Raw genomic sequence first — 22,176 nt, 5'->3', positions numbered from 1 at the left:
CAGCGTTCAGAGGCGGTGCGTCGTTTTGCTGGAAAAATATGTTTTCGAGTTCCATTAAGGGCATATCATCAATAAGGGGTACAAAGCCTACTAGTTAAAAGTGGCGAACTTTTAAAAATGCTGTATTTCGAAGGGGATTATAACAAAATATCAAGTGTGCTATATTTTTGGAAAGGTAATTTTAAATTCTTTTCAGATAATTAAAAATATAGAGGATGTCCCAAATAAAAAATCATTTTTTCTGTTGATAACACTTAAATTATTAATTTAAAAATAATTATACTTAAACTATTAAATTCTACGTAAAAAGGTGTTTTGGAAATGTTTTCATAGAAATACAAAATTTTCCATAGCAAAAAAGTTACAGCGATTTGTTAAAAATGCACATTTTTGAAACCACCCCGTAACTCCGAAACGGTAACAAATATTGATTTGCGGTTTTCACAATCATGTTTTTGGTGAAAATTGAGCTCCAGACACCGATATTAGTTTTCGTCTATCTCCTATAGAAAAAGGTGTTTCCATTTAAAAGCGTCGAATTTGACCCACCCTGTACAGTGTGGCGCCTCTCATACGCCGCGGAGGCTTCAAAGAGAACGACAGTTTGTATTGACATGAAATTTTGTGAGCATAAGTAGGTTGATTCAGAGCACTTTTTAAAAATATAAAGAGTTTTACAGGGTGTCCCTAAAAAAAGTTACATATCAAAGTTGTGTTTTTTGTAATGGAACACCCAATATATTAATAGATTTTCGGATTCTAGGAGGAAAATAAAGGTGAGTTTAATATGACTAAAATGTAAGGTTTTTGACACATTTAACCTCGCATTTAACATTTTCTAGAAATAAAAAACAATTTTTAAATACAATAAAAGCTACCTAAATTGGAATTTACCCAATATAGCCTAATATGTAGTTAAATTAACTATTGTACTTTAAATCAAATTAAAACTTGATCCAAAAAGTTATACAGGGTGAGACAAAGTTAATATTGAACATTGGTCACCTTTAAAAGCATGTTACTTTTATATCTTAAATGGGACCCAGTATATTATTCCGATATTCAACGAATAATTCATATCTCTTCAAAATACTATTAAGGTTGCCTACCCCTCAAACAAAGATTTTCTTAGATACTTATTTTCATTTACATGATTTGACCCGAGTAGATCCTTATTATTTGATAAAATCTAGGTGGCTGTGATGTGTCTGGCGTTACTTCAACATAGCTGTCTAATTAGTCCAACTTTAACAACTAGTTATCATTTTGTGTCAGTTTGATGAAAATAAAAAAAAATTCTCAGAAATTTGCCGAAAATGCAAACTTATCCTACATCAGAAAGAATTGATATGATTCTTACCGAATTAATAGAATACTTAAATGCTTCTGATTTTATCTAGTCTGGGTTTTTTATGGGGATATGTTTATGGGGATTATGAAAAGACAGTGTTTACAAAACGCGATCAACTATTGTCGACAACATGAGAGAAATTATTGTAGCTGCTTTTCGAGGTAGAACTCCACATAATGCCTTTTAAAATGAAAAGATCCTTTTGAAAAGACAATCATTTTATGCAATTAACAGGAAAGGAAGCAATTTGAGCATTTGATTTCATCTAGCTAATTTTTGTCACATAATTATAGGTTTATATCTAGTTTTAATTCTGTAATAATTAAAATATGTTTTAAACGTGTATCTTTTTATTACCGTTGAGTATTTTACTCTACAATCTTTAATTTTTGTTAAATTAACAAAAGGTATATCACACAGCCACCTAGATTTTTTCAAATAATAAAAATCTACTGACGGAAAATCATAAAAGTTAAAATATCTAGGAAAATCTTTATCTGAGGGGTCGGCAACCTGAATAATATTTTGTAGATATATAAATTCCCCCTTGAACACCAGGAAAATATACTGGGTATTCCATTTAAAATAAAGGAGTAACTTGCTTTTAAAAGTAACTAATGTTCCATACTAATTTTGTCTCACCCTGTATAACTTTTCGGGTCAAATTTCAATTCGGTTTAACATACAGTGGCTACTGTAATTAAATATCAGGCTATACAAGGTCAACTAAAATTTAGGTAGCTGTTATCGAAATTTAAAATATACTCTTCATTTTCACAAAATGTGAAATATGTCAAAATCCTTAGATTTTAGATATATGCTTCTTTAATAAAACTCACCTTTATTTTTTTCCTAGAATTCGAAAATCAATTAATATATAGGGTGTGCCATTAGAAAAAACATAACTTTGATGTCTAACTTTTTTTCGGGATTGTATAATTCTATGTATTTTTATAAAATGCCTTCAGTTAACCTACGTATATAAACTACCGTTCTCCTTGGAGCTTCTGCGGCGTATGAGAGGCGCCACCCTGTACAAGGTTTAAAAAACTAGTGTATCTAACTTCGATGGATGATTCTACAGATAAAAATAAACTCTCGAAATTTTGAATAAAATAATATATTTTGTTTATTTTTAAGAACATTGGTAAACCATTTTTCTCGAAATTTGGTACTCTTGACACATTTTAATGCCAAAGCTAATGGCGATAGTGTAAAATTCCGTAACAACCCTCGAAGGGTACTTTCCATTGGGGTAGAGAGTACTACTGGTGGTACTTCTTTTATCCTTGGTGGTACCTCTTCATTTAGTTCGAAACAGTGAACGGTTTCCAAGATATTTGCGTTAAAAAGGTTCCGATGCAACGATTTTAGCATTAGCGAAATGAGGAAATTAATTTAAAATTTCTTTACATTTTATCATTTCAGTAATACCCCAGATTAAGTATACTATATGTATACAGATAAAAATCTTATCCCTAATTCGTGGTACGAAAATTGTTTTTTATGACGATGTGCAAACGAGTCAAATTTCCTGTGCGCAAAAATAAACTCCCGTAAAATAACAATAAACAGCGTAATAGAGAGATATCGCTAAACCGAATAGCGTGCATGGACGTTAATAAGGCCAGACGTTATTTCCTTTACGTGAGGTGGTATTAACTCTCTTCATTTATAGTTATCGGATCGGAAAGAATTCTGTTCGCGTCGCGTCCGCTATTTAAACTTAACCTAACTTTGAATTTAAAACTTTGTAATTGTTTTGTTTACCAGGTATTTTAAAACTAAAGGGCTAAAGTGCTTCTTTCCAGTGCTTTATTGTTCAACGTCTGCCAGTGGGTTTAGAGCAACAAGCAACAAATAATTCACTTAGAAGGGCTAAGTCGTCATCTGCTGTAAACCTAAAGCTTGTTTCATGTAGACGCGAATTGCGAATTGTGGAAAGCGATTCGCCTAAAAATAATCGCAAAATTTGGACCTATTTCATACAGTCGCGAATTTTTAGGGACATTTTATTTTTGCTCCACTGAAAGTTACCAAAAAAAAATCATAACCTGAGATAACTTAATTTGTTTTTTATTCGTGTTTACGACCTTTATTTTATATTTTATAGCATACAATAGCTTACTTCGGGTTTCTCTTATTACCGATTCTGAACCGTCCTAGAACTGTGATGCGTATGCGCAGAAGGAAATATGAAGACATTATTTCATTTGCGCATGCGCTGCAGAGTTCTAGGACGGTTCAGAATCGGTAATAACAAGAACCCGAACAAATCTAATATGAGTTCAAATTTGTTTAATGATTATGAATATTGATTACGATTGTGGGATTGGAACAGAAGGCGTAAAATTGCCATTTACTTATTGTTAAAACGTAGAAGAGAACGATCATTTGGGACATGTGATATATTTAAATTTCGTAAGCAAGAAACCCTTGTTGTTTATCGCAATTTAATTCAAGAAATGAGGACAAAAGATGAGAAAAAATTTTCACAGATCGTCTGTACAGGAATTTGATAACTTGGTTGAAAAATTGTCACCATATATATCAAAAACATATCATAAACATATGCACGAGAACCCATTTTACCTGGAGAAATCCTTTCAGTTACTTTGTACGTTGTCAGCGTCGTCAAAATAATCGATAACCGATCACAACACCATTCTGCGCAAACGCGAACCTTAAAATTGCGCGAATATTCGCAAAAAGTTGAAAACACTTTAACTTTCCAAATCGCCAAAATCTTAAAATTGACAGCGCCGCCATGATCATTAAAATTGAACCAATGAGAGCAGTTTCGCAAAATCGCGATTCACGTCTGTTCCCAGAAGAATCCCTGACTAGTCAGCACGTTTCTCATTGACCCCTGACTAGTCAGCACTCTCTCATTTCTCAAATGCGTAGAAACTTGATTGTTAGTCAGGTTTCTACGCATTTTAACCAATGAGAAACGCGCTGACTAGTCAGAGATTCTTCTGGGAACAGACCTTACATGAACAAGGCTTAAGTCTCTTTATAGGTTCTTTAATATTGGAAGAGGTGGAATCCATATTTTGGGCCATATTTATTTAATTAAAACTAACCCCAGCTACTTAAATATCAAATTACCTAATAAACCTAAAGTAATAATTCAAAACAATTCAAACATAAACTAAAATCAAAGATCTCGCCGGCCGGCCGGCCCGGTTGTCAAATACCCGCACATGCCCATTTAAGCAATTTTTTAACGTTATTTAGAAATAGCGCTTGGTGTAATTGATCCGCAAATTACGTAAGACGGTAACGTTATTAGCGGGCGTTGCGTTAAAAATTGACTCGCGCATATAGTAACCATGACTGACCATGAAAAGGTACGCGTAAATACTGCATGACGCTATTCGGTTTTGCGATATCTCTCTAATTACCTTCGCCGGTCAGGCGCAGTGCACAATTTTAGAGGCCATAAGTGGGCGAGCTATGTGCGCAAACTAGTCACCTAACTAGTGCCCGATTCCGAAAATTGGAACCACGAATAACAATAAAGAAAAAACAAAGATTATAATCTGTATAATCTGTGCTAATACTATCTAATGCATCGTAATCTTTAAACGCTAATATCTTGAGAACCGTTCACTTTTTCGAACTAAGCGAAAAGTACCTGTTTTATGTAAAAAAGTTCTAACTCTTTTGGTAATTATTGAGAAAACTGGAAACAGTCAGATTTTCACCAAAATTGGTATAACCCTATTTTGAGGTCGTAGAGTACGAATATGAACTTTTTTCTTGGCGGTCTCTTACCGTTTTTCAGAATTTCAACATTGAATTTTTCTTTATTTCGGCCCTATAAAGTAATAATTTCACTATATTTTCATTATATTATAGTTTATCTAAAAGCCACACTTGATTGGGGATGGAAAAATGTCCAAAATTTTACTGAAAAACACTTTTCTTAACAAAATAACGAAGAACATTGAGACCGGATGGAAGTTTGACATTTGATATATCCTTCTTTCTCTCTCCTATGTAATGAGAGAGACAAATATATTCTAACCTAATCTAGAAATTTGAAAATTTACAACGTTGCCATATCTTTTATTTTTTCGGGTGATTAGGGACTTTAAATAAAGTACCTATTATGACATCGACAATAATTAAATATACCTACCTATATCCACAAAGTTACGCGGAAGAGTTTTGATTGCATTGGTTTCAACTTCTATGCGGAGGTGGTTAATCTTTTTTCTTTGGTTATATCCTTGATTATGTATAAATAGATGTACAATGAGGGCTTAGTACAAGCCCGTCTTCTAGGTGGCGCCTTGCCCGTTCTGAATTTTTGTATTCCCCTACGATTTTCTTTGAGGGGAATCCGTTAAACCCGCCCATCGTTCAAAAATGGAAGGGCGCGAGGTCACATCTATTGGGCCACTTATTAGCACGTTTCACCCATGTTTTACGAAAATAGCTTTATCCTTGTTTGTTTCAACTGTGACAAGAAAAAAGGAAAAAAAGTTATATTCGCTTCTAAATTCGGCAGTTTTGTTGATCTTTCTCGACTTGTAATTTCGTTTCGTTTAGGTTATGTCTTATAAAAATAAATATTTATAAGCTTTTGAATTGAAATATACCTTAATGCATATCTGAGTAATTAAAAAATTCAGTTTTTTCGTCCCTCGCGAAGAAACATAAACAGTATTTGTGAAATTTGGATTAGAAACTATTATTTTATTAGTTTATTTTGTTGTGTTTAAGTGTTGTGTATTTGTACCTACTGGATAATATTTTCCAACATATTTAATTAAGCAAAAAGCATCTGTTTTACAGGTAAGTAAATACTGTTCATATTTATTTCTAAATTCATATAAATTTGTTTTAAATCACTCTTGGGAAAAATGTTATAGAGTCTGAGATAAGTTTAATAATAAACATTTGATAGATTGATAGATAGATTAAACGATAATGCCCAGTTTGCTTAAAAGTTTAAAAAAATACTGATTTTATGCTATAAATTGTTTCATTTCTCACTTTGCTTTTTTGGAATTGTCAGATATATTGTGTATTTTATAATTTTTCCGAGAATTTTTCTTAATAACTTGATAACGTAAAATATTTTTTATCTACAGTCAACCCTGTGTTTAGATAAAGCTTCATATCAGATTTCCTATTTTATATTTTCACTCAAATCATATTTTTTGTAAAATATGCTTGCAAAAGTAGCGTAAATTTGACAGGGAGGTATTTTTATAGATATACAGGATGATTCAAATATATATTTACTTTTAAAGTTATTAGTTATGAGCAAAGGTTATGAGTTTGTGAAAAGAAAGGCTATATTTTGTATTTTTGCTTGGTGGATTTGTTATTAAATTGTCATTCCAAAAAATACCATAATGTCGTAGTCGTATAGAGTTCATTTTGACCAAAGAATATATTTTGACCCTTTTTGGATTGAATTTTATTGTTTATATAATAAAATATATATTTAAAGCCCTCTCTTTCTAAGTTAAGTTAAAAATAGGTAATATCGACGTTTTTTACTGGAACTAATTTAAGTTAATAATTAATAATTATATAATTCATATAATTATATTAAAATAGACTAAATTGTTTATTATATACAGGATGAGTCAAAACTAGATATTATATTTTTCTTTGCTATTTCAAATGAAACACTGTATTTTATATCATAAATCAACAAAGCTTTTATGCAACTTTTGTTTTATTAAGATCTATATCCCAAATTAATAGTTATTAAATTGTTTTCAATTGTCTCTTTGCGAATAAACATGATTTTTTACGCAATTTTTATTAGTAGGTTTGTCGACAAAAGTGATGTATCTATTTATCAGCGACAAAAATTAAGAATTAGATGTTTAAAATAATTTTCTAATTATTTTTTTACTTGGCATCAGTAAATATGATTTATTTTATCGATGCAGCTGAAAATAATTATGTATTCTAAAAGAGGACATTACTGTATATACATCGATTATGGATTTAAAAATTATTTTTCAAAACAAAGTTGGAAAAAATTTTTGAGAAAAAATTGGAGTTCTGTTCGAAATAATCGAGAAAAACCCAACATCTAGTTTTGACGCCCCTAGTATATATCATGCATTATAGTTGATTATACTGCAATTTATTATACATACGTAGTTTTGTTTGGTGAAAATGAAACTTTCTAAAAGTATTCCCAATTAAAACATATTAAGAATTTCCTACATTATAATTTTGAAGACGTTTGAGTGGGCAGACAATTTGGTCTAAAATAATATGTCTAAAAAATTTAGCCTAAAATAATCAAAAACCACTTAACACATATAACTCGCTTTTAAAAAATCTAAAAGAAATAAGTTTGTTTATTATATTCATATTTTATTAAATTATTATAGGTGTGACTGCTAAGTGGTCGTACTCGCCACTTTAACCAAGCATTGGTGGGACCTTCAGAGATCATAATGCGAATTTCTTCATACCATGTAAATCTATATACATGTATTAATAAATGCGTTTGCTTTATTAAATTTGTTTTCTTATACGGTATGAGCGAAAAAAAAACGGCGTCTATTTGTTTACGCACAAATGACATCGATATTCATTTCCAAGCCACCTCTGACACCGTTTTTTTTATCGTATGGTATACACTTACATATATATCCCTTATCCTTTAAATCCGATTTATTTCTAATAATTATAAAAATAAGATACCTGATTGATTCTTCCGAAATATTATAAAATGAGATATCAGGAAATAAAGTTACTTATCTCGTTTGTTTTGGGAATTCCACAAAAATGGTATAGAGAATCTTAAGAGACACAGTTCAAATATTATTTTTGAGTATAATGGGTGTTTCAAAAAATGTGGCGGATATAATGTAACATGTTTTTTAATGCAAAACTCTTATTTATAACTTTTATTTTATTTTCGATTCTGCCTAAAATTCTATAACTTTTTTTTTATAAATAACGTTAGTATTTGCAAAAAAAATTATTCCTATGTTATAATTGTCAGTTGTTTCGAAGTTGGGCTATACAAATTTGGTAGGAGTGTTTACAGAGGTGAAGAAAAAGATATATGTAAAAATACTTGAGTTAGATGCTACACTGTGTTTAAACAGTTTTTTTGGCTGATCCTATATATTATTATTTTTTCTAGTGCTTTTTACAAAACCTTTCAATATTTGTTAAGAAAGTATATTAAGTACATCTATACTCTATACAGCTTGCAATCTGTTCTGAATTTTTCAATTTTATCCTTCTTTTACTTCATTTACATCTATAACAAGTTTTTGCCATGACAAAACAAAATTATATATTATTAAGCATTAAAGTAATTTATATAGCTATATGACATTATTAATAGAAATTGAAGAATTTTGTAAAATCTATCAGAAACAATTATAATATACCGGGTGTTTTTCAAAAGTGGCTTGATTGACGTATTCAATTAGTTTCGGTTATTTCTTGTTTCACCGGAAATGACTACAACTTGGTTTTTAAATGGTACCGTCGGTATTTTTTTACTTTATTTGACAGAATATGGCATTGTGAATAGAATAATTTAATGTCAACTTTTGACATATTTACTTAAGAAATTGTATTTTAAATTACAATCTAGAGTGCCATGATAAAAAACAACATGTAACCGGTTGTAAAGGTAACGACAGTTTGACTCGATATACGAAGTGTGTGGTACCAAATTACCTATTTACCAGGTACCAAAAAGGAAAAGACACAAAAAATATTAGACACAGTTATTTAACACAGCCATGACACTAGATTGAATTTTAAAATGCTATTTTTTTTAATTGAAAATGTCAAAAGTTGACATATGATATATGTCATTCTATTCAGAATGTCATTTTCTATCAAATAAAGTATAAAAAATACTGAGGGTACCATTTAAAAAATCAAATGTTGTACTCGTATATACATTTCCGGTGAAACAGGAAGTGACCGAAACTAACGGAATACGAATCAATCTCGATTTATGTCATATACCTACTAACATTCCGAATTTGGTAAACCCTGAATTTAATTTTTTTATCTGAAAAAATAAAAATGTTATAGAGGTGAACCGCTTTTTTTTGAAAAAACACTCAGTATAGGCTGCGTCATTGAAAGAATATGCAGATATTTTTCTATTTTAAATACGTAGTCGAATTTCAAAAATATATATTGAAATCACCCTGTAGCTCTACCTTAAATATCTACATATAAATATCTAATATTTTTTTTCTTCATCAACAAATTGAAATATTATAAAACTAGTTTTTAGGTTACACCATTTTACAAGAAATATACGTAAAAAAAAGTAATAGAATTTTACGCAGAATCTAAATAAAATAGGATGTTACATTTAAAAAAAAAACATTATGTTAAATCCGCCACACTTTTACAAAGTTACAGACGTAGGTATAGTTTCATATTATATTCTTTAATTATCCATCTAAATCAAAATCTTTAATTATCCATCAAAAATAAAATATTTATATACCTAATATAATACTTTAGTATTCAACAAGTGGCCATGAAAATCAAAATAAATATAAATCCATGTCCAAAAATAAAAAATGTAAATAACGCTTTGAGGTATAAATTCGGTTCGAATCAGATAAGATATTTTTATTCTTTACCGAGAATTAAATTCGAAGAATTCCTAGTCCCTACTTCTTTGCCAAATTCAATAGTCTCCGCCCCTTTTTACGTTTTAATTTCTGCCACCAGTTGGCAGCATCGACTTATACAGGCTCATTGACTAACTATTAATATATAAACAAGGGTTATATTATATTTATAACCACGAAGTTGCACGAAAGAGTTTTAATTGCATTGGTTACAACTTCCATGCGGAGGGTGTTAATCTTTTGTTGTTATATTATATCAGAAAAAGATTAACCCCCTCCGCAAAGAAGTTATATAAAGACCATTTATAACCACGAAGTTGCACGAGAGAGTTTTGATTGCATTGGTTTTATCTTCTTTGCGGAGTGGGTTAATCTTTTTTTGATATAGTATATAATATAACAACAAAAGATTAACACCCTCCGCATGGAAGTTGTAACCAATGCAATCAAAACTCTTTCGTGCAACTTCGTGGTTATAAATAGTCAGATCTCGTTGGTAAAATAGCAATTATGGGAAGGAGCCGTTCTTCTGGCGACAGCCTTTCGTAATCCCAGAAAGAGTGAAATAAACACGGTAAATTTAGATTTAGCATTGGCAACGTTGTTTTAAATACCAGAAACACATAACCCAACATTTTCAGATTGTTTACAAGTTTATTTTAGCAAATTTTCCTCTATTATGCATAGAATTGGTTAAAAAAGCAACAGAAAATAGCAATAACATCATTGTTTATTGAATACCTAACAAATATGTGCTAAAAAACTTTGAAAATATGAGAAATTCGATGTTGAAATAATTTTCCGTTTTTCTGGAAAACGGTAAGAGACCGCCAAGAAAAAAGTTCATATACATAATCTACGACCTCAAAGTGGGGTGTATAGGTACCAATTTTGGTGAAAATCTGACGATTTCCAGTTTTCCCAATAATTACCACTTTTTTATAATTTGTTGAAATTACTGTATCTATAAGGATAAAAAAGTTCCAGCAGTAGTTCCTTCTACCCTAATGGAAAGTCAAAGTACTTTTTCAATTCTGTTAAATTTCCCAATATCGCCATTCGCTTTGGTATTAAAATATGTGTAAGAGGACCAAATTTCTAGAAAAAACGGTTTAACAATATTCTTAGAAATAAACAAAATATATTATTTAAAAAACTGTAACTTCTTCGGGAAGCATTTTAGGGTATATTTTCATAGGAACTTTTTGTTTTATTTTTATCTGTAGAATCACCCACCAAAGTTAGATACACTATTTTTTTACACCCTGTATTTAAATTTGTTTGGTCAATAATAATTAATTGGAAACTTTATGTAATGAAGGTAATTGTTAATTTTTATTTGACAAGGTAATCTAGTCACATAGCTCTTCATTACCAAAAGTCGATAAGTGATTGTATATAATAATATATAGTCTGTCTAACGACTCAAGGAATATTTCGGCAGACAACATACAAAAAATGACAGAAAATACGACTTGTCTATGAATTAAAAAGTTTTCAGATAAAAGTTGTAGATAATCACATCCCCAACGAGTTTGTGTTCTCCGATTTTTTCAAAAGCTTGTCATTTTTGACATATGACACAAACATAGTTTTTTTTAAATGGAAACCATAGTTGGCCATGATTTCATACAAAGCGCCATTTTTTAAGCTTTTCAGCGATATAAGCTATAATATGTGTTTTTAAAAAAATTACTGATATTATATCAGTTTCAAATTACTGATATTATATATATATATATATATATATATATATATATATATATATATATATATATATATATATATATATATATATATATATATATATATATATATATATATATATATATATATATATATATATATATATATATATTATATAGTTATAGCCAATTCTTAAGGTGCGTTTTCATTATCCGAACGAACGAACGAACGAACGAATGGTCGCTAGTGGTATGGACGGGGACCGTACGATAGAACCGCACGAGAAGACCGGAGGCATTTGTTGGCGAACGCCTTTGATGTACCGACTCGAAATGGATGGTCGAGCGAACTAACGAACGAACGGCCGCATGCGTTCGGTCCCCGTCTAAATATACCGCACTTTCATTCGTTCGTTCGTTCAGATAAAGGTGCGTATTCATTATCCGAACGAACGAACGAACGAAAGTTCGCTAGTGGTATGGACGGGGACCGCACGATAGGACCGCACGAGAAGACCGGAGGCATTTGTTGGCGAACGCCTTTGATGTACCGACTCGAAACGGATGGTCGAGCGAACGAACGAACGAACGGCCGCATGCGTTCGGTCCCCGTCTAAATATACCGCACTTTCATTCGTTCGTTCGTTCGTTCGTTCGTTCGTTCGTTCGTTCAGATAAAGGTGCGTATTCATTATCCAAACGAACGAACGAACGAACGAATGAAAGTGCGGTATATTTAGACGGGGACCGAACGCATGCGGCTGTTTTTTCGTTCGTTCGCTCGACCATCCGTTTCGAGTCGGTACATCAAAGGTGTTCGCCAACAAATGCCTCCGGTCTTCTCGTGCGGTCCTCGTCCATACCACTAGCGAACTGTCGTTCGTTCGTTCGCATAATGAATACGCACCTTTATCTGAACGAACGAACGAACGAATGGTCGCTAGTGGTATGGACGGGGACCGTACGATAGAACCGCACGAGAAGACCGGAGGTATTTGTTGGCGAACGCCTTTGATGTACCGACTCGAAACGGATGGTCGAGCGAACGAACGAACGAACGGCCGCATGCGTTCGGTCCCCGTCTAAATATACCGCACTTTCATTCGTTCGTTGGTTCGTTCCGATAAAGGTGCGTATTCATTATCCGAACGAACGAACGAAAGTTCGCTAGTGGTATGGACGGGGACCGCACGATAGGACCGCACGAGAAGACCGGAGGCATTTGTTGGCGAACGCCTTTGATGTACCGACTCGAAACGGATGGTCGAGCGAACGAACGGCCGCATGCATTCGGTCCCCGTCTAAATATACCGCACTTTCATTCGTTCGTTCGTTCATTCGTTCAGATAAAGGTCCGTATTCATTATACGCATCTTTATATTTCTTGACTAATTTCACATAGTTGGCATGGTGTTCTTATTATGTTATGATTTATAACTTATAAAAAGATAAAATATTACATTATTAACCTAATTAAACGGATCTTTACAATTTACATTACACAAACTAAAACTTAAAAAAATTAAATCACTACATATACTTTAAGTTATTTTAGTAGATGTTCAAAAAATCCGCCATTGTTTTGAGTACATAAATGCATCTTTTTAAAACTGAAGTTCTAGCTATTCTCACAGAACTATCGGTCGACTTAATTATACTTCTCCTTTACCGCCTCTTCGAGTGCCTCTCTTAATTCGTAAGTTCTTTTGTAAACATTGTTCCTTGTTGTTAACCATACCGCATAAAAAAATATAAAATGGATAGGTCAGGTGATCGAAGAGGCCCATGCAATTGATCCACCTCTTTCTATCCCTGAGTCTACATAATTATGATATAAATAATTTTTAACATTTCTTTCATTCTTGGGTGGGTGTGTCATAATGAAAGTCATATTTTTTAAAAATACATTATCGAATTTTAACTACAGAGCAGCCTCCCTATTTGTTCTCATTGTTTCACTACGTTGACCATGATCATTCGACTAGACAAGTGCATTATTTTAAAATTCCTCAACACCGAACAGCTAACTTCCAAAAATCTTTCAGTTTCATAGCGCCACATTTGTGGAATAATATTTCTAATAAATTTAAATTTCAATCCTTTACAGATTATAAAAAACAAATTAAAAATCATTTACTAAATTCTTAAATATTATAATTTCTTCGACTGATTTGTGAGATCTTGTTCTTCTGATATGCCCGTCATTGGTTGCTCTTCCCTTTTTTTACACTGTTTCATTATGCCTCTCTGCTTATCTCAGCTCATCCATGATAAATTTATATTTTCACTTTTTTTATATAATTTTAATTTTGTTTATTTCTATAATTTAATTTATTTCTATTTTGTATTTGGGGTCGCACCACTCTTGCACTTTGTGCCATTGTATCGGTTTTTAATCACATTTATTAATACTAATATTATTCTGTAAAACTTAATGGGGGTCTAATAAAGAAATTTGAATTTGAATTTGAATATTGGAACCACTCTATTGTGAAAAACGTAAGTAAGGTTCATCGGTAAACGTATCCTCGAAACTGTATGGCCAAGAAAAGTCGAACCAATAATCCTACACGCTTATCTTCATTTAAAAAATTCATATTTACAATTTTCGTTTATTTTAATTTACAAAGTTTGGATGTGACAGTTTCACATTTATTAAAGCAACGACGATTGAACTTGTTTCCATGGCTAAATGAAATTAGTCAAGAGAGATAAGAATTGGCTATAACTCAGTAATTTTGTGAAAACAAACATTATAGCTTATATCGCCGGAAAACTTAAAAACTGGCGCTTTTTATGAAGTCATGGCCAACTATGGTTTTCATTTAAAAAAAACGTATGTTTGTGTCATATGTCAAAAATGACAGGCTTTAGTTTTAGTAAGTAGTTTGGACTAATAGTAATAATAACGAATAGTAATAATATTCAATAATAAATTAGTTAAAATATACCGGGTGGTGCATCGACGTTGGAAACATAGGAAATCCCATGCAAATTTTAAGCTGTCTATTGGCTCTCTTATTAATTTTATAGCGAAGTCATGAATAGATTTTTTAAAGGTCTACCTTTGGTAAACACACATGCCAAATTTGAATAAAGTCGGACGAACCGATTTTGAGTAATTTGAGAAAAACTGCATCTATTTTCAAATTGTAACTGAACAGGTAACAATCAAACATCAGTCAAAAATCGACATACCTTAAGTTGTGAACGTCATTTTTAATATTCAGTATCAGTAATACATATTTATTGTTATACACATAAAGAAAAAGTGAGCATGTTAAAATGGTTCTCCGCCAAGAAATAGTTTAGACAATATATCTGACATGTTTCGGTTAATTTCCCCTGAATATTAAAATTTTATTTAAATTAAATTACTTTTAACAATGTCAAAATCATAGTTTGTAAACCTAAAGTATGTCGGTTTTTGACTGGTGTTTGATTGTTACCTGTTCGGTTTTAATATCAAAATAGATGCAATCTTTCTTCTTCTTCCTGTGCCTTGTGCTTAGCCGCACGTTGGCGATTGTCTGTACTCTTCATACAATGTGTAGAGTGCCGTTTTCGGCTCTTCGAAATATGGTGGCTGCGTCGCTGATGTTACACCAATCCCGAATGTTTCTTAGCCAGGAATGTTGTTTTCTTCCTGGGCCTCGCCGCGCCGTCCCTCTATTTTTCCTTGTAGAATCAGCTTAGGAATGTAATATTTGTCTCCTCTAAGGATATGGCCGAGGTATGAGACTTTCCTTTCTTTAACTATATTAAGCATTTCTCGTTAATAGCCTGCAGTTCTTAAAACTTCTTCGTTGGTTGCATGTGCGGTCCATGGCACACGTAAGAGTCTCCGGAGAGTCCACATTTCGAAAGCCTCGATGCGGTTCAGGGTTCTAGCCACAAAACACATACACAAGAAGAAGTGCGAGCGCCTTGCTAAATATTGGAAAGTGAAATTGACGTTTAAATTTGACACTGTTGACAAGTCTACTGCTACTAGCGCCCCCAATTTCGCTTGTAGGAATTACGGACTAAATTGTCACGCATGGCGGGAAGTTTAAAAAAATAAAAAAAAATATTTCTTCATTTATTTTTAATTATGACATACACAAAAACACAAAAAATACACCATTTTTTAAAAATATGTTTAATATCAATATCAAATATACAACAGAAATTAATTTCACCACAATAAATTAATAAAATTAAAAGAATAATGTTACAAGTAGATCAAGAGACAAAATTAATTATAACAAAACTGAAAAAAATGGCGTCATAGATGGCTTAGAAATAAAAGATATATCATAATTTTGAAAGTAAAATTATATGGGAAATGTCTTCGATCATCATTTTTAAGCCAACTGGACGATTATTTCAAACATACAAGCTGAGTTCGTTCATAGTGCTCTGAGAAATCTAGATAAACAAAGAATAATAAATTAAAAGTATTCCAGGGGAAAAGAGAGGAAAAACCTGTATCGTCTCTGATATCTGTCAGGGTATTGTTGAAAGTGTCATCTTTTTGCTCGAAGTTTTCAGGTCGATCAAAAAGATGACATTTACAACAATACTTTGCTGTAACTTTCACAAATATCAGAGAGAGTACATACAGGTATTGCCTCTCTTTTCCTCTGGGATGCTTTATATCTGTTGTTCTTTGTTTATCTATATTTCTCAGAGCATAATGCCGAACACGACTACAGTATATAATAATTTCAATATCCGAAGTGGAAAGAAAAAAGATCACCTTTCTGTTTTGTACTATGGTCCCTTTCTTCCGATGGCTCATCTCGTTGATATTTAGGAAGGATAAATAGGAAGGAAAATATAAAATTCAATTTGATTTGATGATCCTTTTCTGTCACCTAAAATCAGGAGAACGACAATGAGCATGTTAAGATGAAAAAAAAATTATCAACACTTACCTACACGTTAGTCCGAGGAGTTTTATTAAAAACCTATATATTTGCCTAAATAATTTATGTATTAAATTTGCAAAGCAAAATGCAGCTTGTAAACAAAAGAAATAAAATGGCGACAAGTCAACGTCAACGACCCGACAAGGAGAAAAGTGGTGTTCGAATAACAAATTATGGGTCACCAAAAATTGTTTTTGTCTCCTTTCAACGCACACTTTAGAAAGAAAAAGAGATGAACTGGAATACTGAAAGAACGTCAAGGTTTTATCCGTCACTCTTGTCAATAATTTATCGGTAAGGAAGATTCCTAAAAAATCGCTTGTAGTCAAGTTTTCAACAATTGCCAGTTCTCCCATAAGAAGTGTCATCCACCTGGTTCTAGCCTTGAGTGACCAGGTTTCTGCGCCGTATAGTAAGATGGGCCATATGTAGCATTTCACTACCCATAGTCTAAGTGTTAGCGGGAGACTGCGTGCTAATAGGAAGTTTTTAAGTTTAAAAAATGTTGACTTTGCATAATTCGTGCTAAGTTTAACTTCCTCATCGCAGTCCCATCGTTGTTGATTGTAGGCTGGCGTCCTATTACCATAAGTGTGGTCTCGGCAGCGTTGATTTTAAGACCGAAACGATTTCCCATGTCCCCTATCTTATTTATTATTTGCTGGAGATCCTCTAAAGTTCGTGTTAGTATTGCCGTATCATCTGCATATCTTATATTGTTAATTGGAACTCCGTTAATCTTAATTCCTCCACTTTCTCCTTCCAGGGCCATTTGAAATATTTTTATTTATATTTTGATATATATTGGTATTAATATTTATATTTATTGGTGACAGTATACAGCCCTGGCGGACTCCTTGATAGACATTGAAGGTGTCCACAGACAATTTATCCACAAATAAATTTTTGTTAACTCTTATCTCTGCGGTTTGGTTCCAATATAGTTCCTGTATGATTCTAATGTCTTTGGCGTCTATTCCTATCTCGAGCAGTCTGTTTAGGAGAATATCGTGTTTAACATTGTCGAAAGCCTTCTGATAATCTATGAAGCACACAAAGACATCTTGGCGTTGATCATCAACAAAAATCTTTCTTAAATTACTCAAAATCGGCTGGTCTAAAATTGTTAAAATTTGGTATGTGTATTTATCATACATAAACCTTTAAAAAATCTATTTACTGACTGTAAAATTAATAGGGGAGCCAATATTTGACCAGTTTAAAATTTGCATTTCCTATGCTTTCAACGACAATGCACCACCCTGTATAATATATTAATTTTAATTTTATTAATTCTGATTAATAAAATTACGTTTATCTCATAAAGTAGACCGAATTCGACAAAATATTAAGAGATAACTTTTAATTGGCTTTAAATGGCCTACACAAATTTGATATCAAAAGAAAAAAAGGCAGTGGTGCACATGTTTTTTTTAAATATTCCATAAGCAGCATTCATAGTAATTTTTACCCTTAAAATTTCATTGGAATTACTGAAAGTACATGGAAGACAATTATATGAAATCGAAAAATTATTAACACTTTAACACCCTGTAGCTACGAAACAAAGCAGAATCTGACCTATCTATTTAATATTATAAGTCTTTTATCTCTGTTCTTTAATCTTTTTGTTCAAAGATATCCCACTTTGCATTTCAATTGTACCAACCTATTTCTTTGTAAAATAAAATAAACTACTTTGAAATTAAAATGACAGACACATCTATCACTGTCAATTTTGTAGTTGGGCAGACTATATATTATGTGTAATACACTTTAGCGAAATTTACTTACATTATAGGGAGTAGTATTAATTTTTTGTAAGGCATTTTGCTGACGAAATCTGCAATTCCTTTAATAATTGTAAATACGTCCAGGGCGCCACCCTTCAGCAGCAGCCAACCCTTTGTGACAAATGGAAAAATGGGAATCAAAAATTTCAGCCTCTCGTTTATCAGATTCCTAAACGCATTCACGACGCCCATAACAACTGAATTATCTTCTCCTTCTAAAAACGTCCAACACTATAATTTATACTCTATCTACAGGGTGTTCCAGGCTGAGCATGCACTAGAAGTTTCTAGAGAACTACAATATCTAGATCGTATATTTTTTGTACATCATTGTTTTACAACGAGATCTATCGATTGAAAATATTTTCAATATGGCGGCACTTCAGGAAATACCGGAAGTTGACAGCAACTTTCTTATTTTAAACAGGTGCCCCCATTTTTTATTACATACTTAAATTCTCTGTAAAATTCTATGAATATTGATGTTAAACAATATTTAAAATTTTTGGACGAAAAAAACTGCCTGTCAATAATATGTGTATAGTCTAAAAGTCAAATTTAGTGATTACCACAGCCACTGTGCTATAAAGATATGGCTATCTATTTCAAAAAATAAATTCTTCAAATATTATATAATAATGGCGGTAGCTGTCATGGAATTGAGCGATTATCATAAATCATTTTACCTTTCAACCTTTTGTATTTCACTAGTGAAAAGGTTTTTCAATTCGTTACTTTTTAACTATACATGTTCCTATAAAAGAGAAGAATGAAATTATTGGGCAAACCTACAGGAAGATTAGCCATGAAACATGGCTAAAATACGACTACCATGTTTCAAGGCTAATCTTACTGAGGGTTTGCCCAATAATTTCTCATTCTTCTTTTTTATTATAGTCCCCACGATAACATTTTTTGTTTATGTTCCTATACCTAAAGTAAATCGTTTTTAAGTTAATTAAGATTTAGTTTAAAAACGTATATTTCTCTGATTTTGTCTAGCTTCCTTTGACATTAAGTGTCAAACAGTCAGACATTTTATTTCCATCTGTCAGAAAACGAATTATTTGAATTTCCCCCACCAAGCAAAAAACTTCACATTATATTTGCAACATTGCAGTCAATCCCCAAACAGTTTGCTTTGTAATGTTGATTTCTAAACGTTGTGTCGTGATTGATGAAACCTTGCTACAGAAACATTGTTTTTGAATGGTGATTAAAACGTTTTTTTTTGCAACATTGCAACATAGATTCAAATGAAAGATCCGCGAAGTTAATAATAATTAATAATATAACAAATATACCATAAGATCGAATAAAACGGCGTCTAGTTGGCTTGGAAATGAGTATCGATGACATTCTCCATATATAATTTTTTATTGTTGTCGATCCAATAATATATAATGTGTTCTTTTTTTATAAATTGGATTAGGATCGAAAGAAATCAACAGAAGTCCCTTTATCAACAAATTTGTCGACGTTTCAAAATCTATTCTGTGACTCCCAGGACACTACAAAGTTAAGAGAGCAGAAAATACAATCAAATAAAGTTTTCAAAAATTTAACAAAATGTAACCCAAAACACATATCAGTGGAATTCCACACATATACAATTGCAAACTAAATTTAATGTTAATAATTAAATAAAATATATGTATATGTTACTCACATTTAAATCTGGACTCTCTTAGTCATATCCATTAATAAACGGATGGTATAGAGGGGAGTGGTATATATCCCTTTTTCCCTTTTAAAACACATAACACACTTACAAAACATATAACACAATTATGTATAGAGAAACATCACGAAAAATCTTTTCCTTCACAGACAAGCAGTGCAGATGTACCTACGTTGACTGTATACAGAGAGCAACTAATTCTAGTTGATAAAATACTAATATAATTTTTACCTGAAGATAAAGAACAGTTGAAAGAAACATATAAAATATTTTCATTTAAAAAAAAAAAAAAAAAAAAATTATATTATATTTAATCTTTGGAAAGAATAAAATATAGTTGTAACCCAGGTTTCTACTGTCTCGTTCTTTATTAACGCAATTTTGTTTCTTTGGATTTCTACTATCCTGTAAATAATCTTTCTTCATAATTATCGCTCTGTAAAATAGTGGTATTGTCAAAATCGAAGCTATGGCCTGTCTCTATTTTTTGTTCTACTAATGCGGTAGGATTACTTCCAAAAGAAAGTCCCTTTGATCATTTTCATGTTCATTCAATCTTGTTTTAAATATCTACCGGTCTGCCCAACATAGCTTTAGGACATTGAGTACAGGGAATGTTATATATTATGCCGGATTTCAGTTCTTTTTTATTCCTTTGATTTTGTTTTGAAAAGAACCGTCTCTTTATGGTGTTATGACCTTTGTTGTAATTTTATCTTTTCCTGTTTTTTGTAGTATGACCCTTAAAATGTGCTTTAATTTGTTCTGACAGACAGTCGATATAAGGTATTTTACAATAAACTTCTCTATCATTTTGGTTAGTAGATTTTACAACGGTTTTCTTGTTAAGAATTTTTTTTTTTTTTTTTATATTATTATATAACTATTTTTAATCAACACGTTTTCGATATATTTTAAATTTTTATTATGAAAATAATTTGATGATAGTGATGTAGCACTGATTTTCAGGTTATTAATAACATTAATTTTGTTTCAAAGAATGTCGGAAGAATAATTGAGAAATCTCTCAGAGAATGTCGGCTTGTGATACAAATCTGTCTCTATTAATTGATTGTGTCTAATTAGTCTCACGTCAAGGAATGCTATGTTGTTGTTTATTTCTTTCTCTCCAAATTGTAGTTTAGGGTGATAAATTAAATATGTCTAAAATCAAATAAATTACAATAAAAAACAAAAAAAAATATCATCAACATAACGTTTAAAAAACGGCAATTGAAAAGGAAGTTTTTAATACATTGATCCTGTAAATCCTGCATAACTAAATCAGAACAAATCGGTGATAAACAATTACCCATTCCCAGTCCATATATCTGTTGATAAAACTCATCTTGGTATTGAAAGTAGTTGTTATCAAAAATAAATGTTAACAGTTCAACAAATCTATGGCGGAACTTTATTTCATTTTCTATAAGATGCCATTTCTTATTAACTATATTAATTACTATATCTGTAGGAATGTTAGTAAAAAGTGATATAACGTCCAAAGATATGAGTTGATAACTTTTAGGGTAATTTAATGCTTTTATATCATTAACAAATTCAAAACAATTTCTGACATAACTGTCGTTCTTGACAAACATACCATTTAAAAGAGATGCTAAAAACCTGTCAGAGAGTACAGAGGTGATCCCACAAACGATACTATGGGTCTGAAAGGTCAGATTATTTCTTTATGTATTTTTTTTTTTTTTACGAAATTATTGCACAGTTTCTTAATTTCTTACCTTGCTCGTTGTCAATAAAACCTTCTCTTACCAAAGTGTCAATAATTTTGTTTTATTTTGAACTGTTATCGTTGGATCTTTTTAATTTTTATATGTCGTTTCATCTCTTAGAATATTTTTTGAGATTTTTCTAGATATTCAGTTCTATTAATGATAACGGTAGTATTACCCCTATCCGCTCTTAATAATTAATATTATCTCTTTATTCTTACTAAGAAAAATAGCCGTTTGTTTTATCATGTTTTGAAATTGATTTCTTTGAAAACTTAAAGGCTTATTGGAACGAACAAAGTTTGTTGTAATATTTATACATTTCTCGATTTCCTGTATTTGAATGCTCTTCGTCTCATCTCGAACATGCTGCCAGCAACAATGCAACTGGAAACGTAAAGTACTGTG

At 31.6% G+C, this 22,176-nt stretch overlaps 1 protein-coding gene and 1 long non-coding RNA gene across 4 annotated transcripts in view; one reads left to right on the top strand and one right to left on the bottom strand.

Moving 5' to 3' along the window:
• LOC115888370 overlaps positions 1 to 22,176 on the bottom strand; it is a 65,962-nt gene that overhangs the window by 10,929 nt on the left and 32,857 nt on the right. For all 3 annotated transcript variants that reach the window (XM_030908086.1, XM_030908087.1, XM_030908088.1), the window contains exon 6: positions 18,353 to 18,566. In XM_030908086.1, coding sequence (XP_030763946.1) covers positions 18,353 to 18,566 — 214 coding nt within the window. The remainder of the gene's footprint in view (positions 1 to 18,352; positions 18,567 to 22,176) is intronic.
• LOC115888371 lies at positions 5,594 to 7,852 on the top strand. Its single transcript, XR_004051244.1, has 2 exons — positions 5,594 to 6,157; positions 7,726 to 7,852. It is a non-coding gene; the product is annotated as an uncharacterized LOC115888371 (long non-coding RNA).

This window comes from Sitophilus oryzae, unplaced genomic scaffold (genome assembly GCF_002938485.1).
Source record: "Sitophilus oryzae breed Bouriz unplaced genomic scaffold, Soryzae_2.0 scaffold_734_pilon_pilon, whole genome shotgun sequence".
NCBI classification, from domain to species: Eukaryota; Metazoa; Arthropoda; class Insecta; order Coleoptera; family Curculionidae; genus Sitophilus; species Sitophilus oryzae.
This window is presented reverse-complemented; position numbering and strand designations above follow the sequence as displayed.